The sequence below is a fragment of the Notolepis coatsorum genome (genome assembly GCF_963971535.1).
Source record: "Notolepis coatsorum genome assembly, chromosome: 11".
Classification (NCBI taxonomy): Eukaryota; Metazoa; Chordata; class Actinopteri; order Aulopiformes; family Paralepididae; genus Notolepis; species Notolepis coatsorum.
Window position 1 is genome coordinate 12,196,721 of NC_140175.1, and position 9,705 is coordinate 12,206,425.

General features: G+C 47.0%; 1 protein-coding gene across 1 annotated transcript in view; it reads left to right on the top strand.

Moving 5' to 3' along the window:
- Positions 1–9,705, top strand: part of LOC311237315 (electrogenic sodium bicarbonate cotransporter 1-like) — a 161,441-nt gene that overhangs the window by 60,525 nt on the left and 91,211 nt on the right. The window contains 1 exon segment of the mRNA XM_084325133.1: positions 5,631–5,763. Coding sequence (XP_084181259.1) covers positions 5,631–5,763 — 133 coding nt within the window.

Below are 9,705 nucleotides of genomic sequence, written 5' to 3' on the forward strand. Positions count from 1 at the left end.
GGGGGGGGGGGTTGGATAGGCGGGGTGGGGGAAGGGAAACTAGATTAAAAGATGCTGTTACTGTTTGAGGCGTCTAGATTAAAATATGCTCTTACTGTCTGAGGCATCTAGAGTGGTTATGATGGGAACGCTGCTGCAGAAATAGCACAGACTGGTGATTTACAGCTTTAGCGTCCACCTTGTGACATCACCACAAGCTGCACAGGCCGTTCACTTTCCTAGAAGTGTTACTAACTGCTAGTGCTCTACAGCCCATAATACGGCTCCTCATAAATCGTGGCGTTGACCTCAGGATTCTACCAGCAGGTCCACATAAATACCTTCTCCGACTGAACGGGAGGTTAAAAGGGGACACATTATGGAGAATGGGTTTTACCTTTGTGTTTATATGGATTTGGTTTTAAATGTTATTTATGCGCTCGGGGGGGGGGGGGGGGGGGGGGGCGGGCGGGGGGTGACTTATGTACTCCTTTTGGCCAAAGTTTCAAGTCTTCTTTTATTGTTCGTTTTTTTTTTTTTTAATGTACATGCATTCTGGAAAACGTGAGATGCTTGTTTGTTTGCCCCGGCTCCTCAACTGTAGTAGATTTGTGAACGCAATACACAACGATCTGTACAAACTATAACTATAAACATAAACTATAACTACAAAACTAAATAAGCTATAAATGTTTTTATGGATAAATTAAAAAGAAAAAGATAACTTATTCTACAGTGTAAGTAGCAGCAGTGTTGTGTGTGTGTGTGGTGTGTAAGTCACTTGCGGTGCTTTTGTGTGTTTGCTCATGTGATGATTAGCACGTGACACGAGCTAAATAAACTATTTAGAATGATTGCCCTTTATGATGGCATGAGAAATACATTTAGCTTTAATTAATCAGCTAGCTGCTAGTTGTGCTTTTTGGAGCCCACCTAAGGTACTTGTACATGTATTTTACTCTTGGGTGTGGGGTGGCCAGACGAGGAAGGAAATACTTAATAAAATATTAACGTTGTTTTGCTACACAAACCACATGTTCAATACACCGGAAGAAGGCCGCGGTGCTGACAATAAATCATTCGAATTAGATTTGAGACTAGTTCCACCACAATGGTGGAATGAACTACCCACCCCAGTTAGGACAGCCGAAACACGTCCAATCTTTCGCCGTCGACTAAAGACTCACTTCTTCAACCATTATCTGAATTAAAAAAAGAAAAAAAAATCTAACCCTAACTAACCTTACTGTCATGCACTTGTCCTAATAAACTAACCTACACTGTAGCACTCAACACTTTGATGAACATTGTTGCTCAGCTGATGAAAAAGAATGAACAAAAGAATGCACAAACATGTCTCACAGATTTCAAGGAAGTAGTGTAAGCCTATCGAGAAGATGCACAATATGTCCCCCTTTTTAAATCGTGTGTGTATTTTTGTCTTCCCCGAGTCGATTCTGTGACTTGTCGCACCCATCTGCGTAGTGTAAGCACCGTAAAAAGTCAGGTCAACATAACTTCTTAGAAGGAAGTACCAGTTTCCTGAGCCTGGCTCTTGGGAAAGGTTCTCATAGTGAGTGAGGGTGTGTTATTATCCAAGTCATTCCTCACGGCTGAAATTCCGGTTCTTTCCGTCCTATTCTTAGCCCGGGGCCCACAGAGAAAGGATCGAATGGAAATAGTAAATGGTGCATTTATATCGTGCTTTTTATCCAAAGCGCTTCACAACGTGTGCCACCCATTCACACACCGACGGTGAAGGTGCCAACCTGCTCAAGTGTCTTGCTCAAGGACACTTCGACATGCTGGCGGGATTACAGCGGGAGCCGTAATCGAACCGGGAACCTTCTGATTATTATTACCAGACGGCCGCTCTACCTCCTGAGCCCCTAATGTTTTTTTTCTTTTTAAATACACTTTACATAAAATGGCTCCAACGTTAACCATGTTAAGTACAGTATCCTACTCCACTTTTATCTTTAGTAGTAGTGATAGACCGCGGGTCCATATATCGCATTTTAAAATACCGTGTTGTCCAGACATTTCTTTTCCTAGAAAGAAATCTGAAAAAGGGGTGTTGTCTTATTTTTTCGTGCTCGAGAGGTCAGAGCTGCGGTCAGAGGTCAGAGCTGGGGTCAGAGTTGGGACCCTCTCTCCTCTGGCCGAGGTGTGAGGTACACAGTCCTCCCTGTGTGTCTCCTATAGCTAGTCTCCAGGTCTCTGTCCTCTACAGCTAGTCTCCAGGTCTCTGTCCTCTACAGCTAGTCTCCAGGTCTCTGTCCTCTACAGCTAGTCTCCAGGTCTCTGTCCTCTACAGCTAGTCTCCAGGTCTCTGTCCTCTACAGCTAGTCTCCAGGTCTCTGTCCTCTACAGCTAGTCTCCAGGTCTCTGTCCTCTACAGCTAGTCTCCAGGTCTCTGTCCTCTACAGCTAGTCTCCAGGGCTCTGTCCTCTACAGCTAGTCTCCAGGTCTCTGTCCTCTACAGCCAGTCTCCAGGGCTCTGTCCCCCTACAGCTAGTCTCCAGGTCTCTGTCCTCTACAGCTAGTCTCCAGGTCTCTGTCCCCTACAGCTAGTCTCCAGGTCTCTGTCCTCTACAGCTAGTCTCCAGGTCTCTGTCCTCTACAGCTAGTCTCCAGGTCTCTGTCCTCTACAGCTAGTCTCCAGGGCTCTGTCCTCTACAGCTAGTCTCTGTCCTCTACAGCTAGTCTCCAGGTCTCTGTCCTCTACAGCTAGTCTCCAGGGCTCTGTCTCCTACAGCTAGTCTCCAGGTCTCTGTCCTCTACAGCTAGTCTCCAGGTCTCTGTCCTCTACAGCTAGTCTCCAGGTCTCTGTCCTCTACAGCTAGTCTCCAGGTCTCTGTCCTCTACAGCTAGTCTCCAGGGCTCTGTCCTCTACAGCTAGTCTCCAGGTCTCTGTCCTCTACAGCTAGTCTCCAGGTCTCTGTCCTCTACAGCTAGTCTCCAGGTCTCTGTCCTCTACAGCTAGTCTCCAGGGCTCTGTCCTCTACAGCTAGTCTCCAGGTCTCTGTCTCCTACAGCTAGTCTCCAGGTCTCTGTCCTCTACAGCTAGTCTCCAGGTCTCTGTCCTCTACAGCTAGTCTCCAGGTCTCTGTCCTCTACAGCTAGTCTCCAGGTCTCTGTCCTCTACAGCTAGTCTCCAGGTCTCTGTCCTCTACAGCTAGTCTCCAGGGCTCTGTCCTCTACAGCTAGTCTCCAGGTCTCTGTCCTCTACAGCTAGTCTCCAGGGCTCTGTCCTCTACAGCTAGTCTCCAGGTCTCTGTCCTCTACAGCTAGTCTCCAGGTCTCTGTCCTCTACAGCTAGTCTCCAGGTCTCTGTCCTCTACAGCTAGTCTCCAGGTCTCTGTCTCCTACAGCTAGTCTCCAGGTCTCTGTCCTCTACAGCTAGTCTCCAGGTCTCTGTCCTCTACAGCTAGTCTCCAGGTCTCTGTCCTCTACAGCTAGTCTCCAGGGCTCTGTCCTCTACAGCTAGTCTCCAGGGCTCTGTCCTCTACAGCTAGTCTCCAGGTCTCTGTCCCCTACAGCTAGTCTCCAGGTCTCTGTCCTCTACAGCTAGTCTCCAGGTCTCTGTCTCCTACAGCTAGTCTCCAGGTCTCTGTCCTCTACAGCTAGTCTCCAGGTCTCTGTCCTCTACAGCTAGTCTCCAGGTCTCTGTCCTCTACAGCTAGTCTCCAGGTCTCTGTCCTCTACAGCTAGTCTCCAGGTCTCTGTCCTCTACAGCTAGTCTCCAGGTCTCTGTCCCCTACAGCTAGTCTCCAGGTCTCTGTCCTCTACAGCTAGTCTCCAGGGCTCTGTCCTCTACAGCTAGTCTCCAGGTCTCTGTCCTCTACAGCTAGTCTCCAGGTCTCTGTCCTCTACAGCTAGTCTCCAGGGCTCTGTCCTCTACAGCTAGTCTCCAGGTCTCTGTCCCCTACAGCTAGTCTCCAGGTCTCTGTCCTCTACAGCTAGTCTCCAGGTCTCTGTCCTCTACAGCTAGTCTCCAGGTCTCTGTCCTCTACAGCTAGTCTCCAGGTCTCTGTCCTCTACAGCTAGTCTCCAGGGCTCTGTCCTCTACAGCTAGTCTCCAGGGCTCTGTCCTCTACAGCTAGTCTCCAGGTCTCTGTCCTCTACAGCTAGTCTCCAGGTCTCTGTCCTCTACAGCTAGTCTCCAGGGCTCTGTCCTCTACAGCTAGTCTCCAGGTCTCTGTCCTCTACAGCTAGTCTCCAGGTCTCTGTCCCCTACAGCTAGTCTCCAGGTCTCTGTCCTCTACAGCTAGTCTCCAGGTCTCTGTCCTCTACAGCTAGTCTCCAGGGCTCTGTCCTCTACAGCTAGTCTCCAGGTCTCTGTCCTCTACAGCTAGTCTCCAGGTCTCTGTCCCCTACAGCTAGTCTCCAGGTCTCTGTCCTCTACAGCTAGTCTCCAGGTCTCTGTCCTCTACAGCTAGTCTCCAGGTCTCTGTCCTCTACAGCTAGTCTCCAGGTCTCTGTCCTCTACAGCTAGTCTCCAGGTCTCTGTCCTCTACACCTAGTCTCCAGGTCTCTGTCCTCTACAGCTAGTCTCCAGGTCTCTGTCCTCTACAGCTAGTCTCCAGGTCTCTGTCCTCTACAGCTAGTCTCCAGGTCTCTGTCCTCTACAGCTAGTCTCCAGGTCTCTGTCCTCTACAGCTAGTCTCCAGGTCTCTGTCCTCTACAGCTAGTCTCTGTCCTCTACAGCTAGTCTCCAGGTCTCTGTCCTCTACAGCTAGTCTCCAGGTCTCTGTCCTCTACAGCTAGTCTCCAGGTCTCTGTCCTCTACAGCTAGTCTCCAGGGCTCTGTCTCCTACAGCTAGTCTCCAGGTCTCTGTCCTCTACAGCTAGTCTCCAGGTCTCTGTCCTCTACAGCTAGTCTCCAGGTCTCTGTCCTCTACAGCTAGTCTCCAGGTCTCTGTCCTCTACAGCTAGTCTCCAGGTCTCTGTCCTCTACAGCTAGTCTCCAGGGCTCTGTCCCCTACAGCTAGTCTCCAGGTCTCTGTCCTCTACAGCTAGTCTCCAGGGCTCTGTCCTCTACAGCTAGTCTCCAGGTCTCTGTCCTCTACAGCTAGTCTCCAGGTCTCTGTCCTCTACAGCTAGTCTCTGTCCTCTACAGCTAGTCTCCAGGGCTCTGTCCTCTACAGCTAGTCTCCAGGTCTCTGTCCTCTACAGCTAGTCTCCAGGCCTCGGTCCAGACCGGTCCAGGTCCCTTATAGCTTTCCAACCACAGCTGTCACTGCTCCGACGATGGTAGACCGTAGTGTACAGTAGGTCGACGGAGTGGAGGACCAGGCGAGCACCCGCCTGTCGAACCCAAACCAAACCAAACCATTGTGGACTTTAATAATCAGCCCAACCATGGACTGCTCCAGCTGATGCGGTCGGGAAAGCGGCGCTACCGCAGTCACACAGCCACTCGGAACCAACCGGCTGAAGAACAGTTTTTCCCCCCAAACCATCAGATTCATCAACAGAGCCCATTGACAGCCCCCGCCACCCCCCCCCCCTCCCCCTTGAGCAGAGAGGTCTTGAGCAGTAGCTTCGACCAGAAGTCAGAATCTGGATACTTCCATGTGGGTCCTGCTGGGTGAGACATTATGTTCAATAACACTCTTGTTTCTCTCCCTCCCCCCCTTCCCCTCCAGTCTCTCCAGCCGAGAGGATCAGATTCATCCTGGGGGAGGAAGACGATGGCCCCCCCCCTCCACAACTCTTCACGGAGCTGGGCGAGCTGCTGTCTGTGGACGGACAGGAGATGGAGTGGAAGGAAACGGCCAGGTGAGCAGCTAGAGGGGGAGGGGGGGACAGGAAGTGAGCAGCTAGAGGGGGCAGGGACAGGAAGCAGCCAGAGGGGGAGGGGGAGGGGACAGGAAGCAGCCAGGTGAGCAGCCGGAGGGGGAGGGGGCGGGACAGGGAGCAACTAGAGGGGGAGGCGGGACAGGAAGCAGCTAGAGGGGGCGGGGGAGGGGACAGGAAGCAGCCAGGTGAGCAGCTAGAGGGGGAGGGGGGGACAGGAAGTGAGCAGCTAGAGGGGGCAGGGACAGGAAGCAGCCAGGTGAGCAGCTAGAGGGGGAGAATCTGTTCTTAAAAGTCCCAAGATCAGATCTTTTATCAGCTGAATGTGTAAATGTAAATTTGAAATCGAATTGGGATCTTGTGAATCGAAAAAGCGAATCGAAGTTGACACATAAAATAAAAAAATAAAAAAGAATAAAAATAAAAACGTTTTATTTTATTAAAAATAAAAAATTTCAAATGCCAACGTAACGAACGAAGGTCCGAACGTTTGGGCTCAGCCCTAGTTCAAAGCGAGGGCTCATATTCGTCATGTTCGGAGCGAGGGCTCGTCTGAGGATCATCTGAGGATCATCCATGACCTTTACGTCGAGAGCTTAGTGTTTATGTCCAGTTAATTGCTTCCTGCTCGTATCCATATGGATACTGGACGATAAAGCGCCGTTGCGTGTGTCGGGGGAATAGCGCGTCGTCCTCCGGTGAACTCCCATTCCACTCTTATCTGGTTGAGATCCCGCGTCGCGCCGCTCCCATACGGTCAGAGCGAGGTTCCTCGACCCCCGTGAGCTTCGCATCAGAAACCCCATCTCAACATTACTGTTCTTCATTTTATTTTAAAATGGCCTGCTTTCAAAGAAATTGCAATGTTTATGTTTTCTGAGGTTGAATATCTGTTTTTGTAGACATGTGATGACATGTCTTGTTTCTATCATTTTTGAGTAGTATTTTGGACAGCCCATGTGTATTTGCAGTTATTAGTCATCCCATTATCCCATAACGCTTGGAGTGTGAATGTGATATGTCATAACAAAGTACCCAAACTTAACTGTCCTGAACTATACTGTAAGTGAACACAACACTCTAACTTACCATCTTTAGATAATAAAGTACTCAACCTCTACTGTCTTTAACTAAGAATGAACACAACACTCTAACTTACCATCTTTAGATAATAAAGTACTCAACCTCTACTGTCTTTAACTAAGAATGAACACAACACTCTATAACTTACCATCTTTAGATAATAAAGTACTCAACCTCTACTGTCTTTAACTATGAACAAACACAACACTCTAACTTACCATCTTTAGATAATAAAGTACTCAACCTCTACTGTCTTTAACTAAGAATGAACACAACACTCTATAACTTACCATCTTTAGATAATAAAGTACTCAACCTCTACCGTCTTTAACTATGAACAAACACAACACTCTAACTTACCATCTTTAGATAATAAAGTACTCAACCTCTACTGTCTTTAACTAAGAATGAACACAACACTCTAACTTACCATCTTTAGATAATAAAGTACTCAACCTCTACTGTCTTTAACTAAGAATGAACACAACACTCTAACTTACCATCTTTAGATAATAAAGTACTCAACCTCTACTGTCTTTAACTATGAGTGAACACAACACTCTAACTTACCATCTTTAGATAATAAAGTACCGAACCTCTACTGTCTTTAACTAAGAATGAACACAACACTCTAACTTACTATCTTTAGATAATAAAGTACTCAACCTCTACTGTCTTTAACTAAGAATGAACACAACACTCTAACTTACCATCTTTAGATAATAAAGTACTCGACCTCTACTGTCTTTAACTAAGAATGAACACAACACTCTTAACTTACCATCTTTAGATAATAAAGTACTCAACCTCTACTGTCTTTAACTAAGAATGAACACAACACTCTAACTTACCATCTTTAGATAATAAAGTACTCAACCTCTACTGTCTTTAACTATGAGTGAACACAACACTCTAACTTACCATCTTTAGATAATAAAGTACTCAACCTCTACTGTCTTTAACTATGACTGAACACAACACTAACTTCAGATAATAATGTTTGAAAACATTGTTCCTCTGAAAACTTCAAACAGAGTTATATGCTTCTTCGTCTGAGGTGCTCAATTATCAATTACAGCCTCACTATTGTCTCTGGAGTCTACAGTCACGGCACTATTGTCTCTGGAGTCTACAGTCACGGCACTATTGTAGCTGGAGTCTACAGTCACAGCACTATTGTAGCTGGAGTCTACAGTCACAGCACTATTGTAGCTGGAGTCTACAGTCACAGCACTATTGTAGCTGGAGTCTACAGTCACAGCACTATTGTAGCTGGAGTCTACAGTCACGGCACTATTGTAGCCGGAGTCTACAGTCACGGCACTATTGTAGCTGGAGTCTACAGTCACAGCACTATTGTAGCTGGAGTCTACAGTCACGGCACTATTGTAGCTGGAGTCTACAGTCACAGCACTATTGTAGCTGGAGTCTACAGTCACGGCACTATTGTCTCTGGAGTCTACAGTCACAGCACTATTGTAGCTGGAGTCTACAGTCACGGCACTATTGTAGCTGGAGTCTACAGTCACGGCACTATTGTCTCTGGAGTCTACAGTCACGGCACTATTGTAGCTGGAGTCTACAGTCACGGCACTATTGTAGCTGGAGTCTACAGTCAGGGTACTATTGTAGCTGGAGTCTACAGTCACGACACTATTGTAGCTGGAGTCTACAGTCACGGCACTATTGTAGCTGGAGTTTAGAGTCACGACACTATTGTAGCTGGAGTTTAGAGTCACGACACTATTGTCTCTGGAGTCTACAGTCACAGCACTATTGTCTCTGGAGTCTACAGTCACGACACTATTGTCTCTGGAGTCTACAGTCACAGCACTATTGTAGCTGGAGTCTACAGTCACGACACTATTGTAGCTGGAGTTTAGAGTCACGACACTATTGTAGCTGGAGTTTAGAGTCACAACACTATTGTCTCTGGAGTCTACAGTCACAGCACTATTGTAGCTGGAGTCTACAGTCACGACACTATTGTAGCTGGAGTCTACAGTAACGGCACTATTGTAGCTGGAGTCTACAGTCACGGCACTATTGTAGCTGGAGTCTACAGTCACGACACTATTGTAGCTGGAGTTTAGAGTCACGACACTATTGTAGCTGGAGTCTACAGTCACGGCACTATTGTAGCTGGAGTCTACAGTAACGGCACTATTGTAGCTGGAGTCTACAGTCACGGCACTATTGTAGCTGGAGTCTACAGTAACGGCACGTGTGTGTATCTGACTCATGGTCCCGGGGTTATGTTATGTGTCATACTGAGTCGCAGCGACAGCCAGGCCTGTAATTAGGTGCGAACAGTAACAGTAGAGCAGGTCAGAGGACTGAATGTCAAGACGGGGTGATGATGGGCCACATGGTCCTCTTGCAAATTAATCCTATTGACCTATCTCTCAAACCCGCCCTCTTTTCTTGATCCTCCAATCACAGCTGTTGCTTCCCTCCAAGGGCAATATGACCTCCTTTTTAGATCTAAAGAGTTTATTATTTTTCCCCGAAAAATCATAAATTGCAATATAAGTATATCATTATTTTATAAAGTTATTTAACTGGTGCAATATTGAATTTTTTTTAAAGAATATAAAAAAAAATATATATATTTGAGAATTAATTTACATAAAATCCTCAACTCTGTCTCTTCTGCCTGTAAATCTGTGAACATCCAAGAGAGAATTCTGTGCCCCTCTCTCTTTCTCTGTTTGTGTATTTTTACTACTATCCTGCGTTGACCTTTACTAGAGGTAGCTCTCTGGAAAAAGATGCGTGTAAACGGCGCCGCAGTGATGTCTTCCTTGTAAACAAAATACCTCATATAATTTCTCTCTCTCT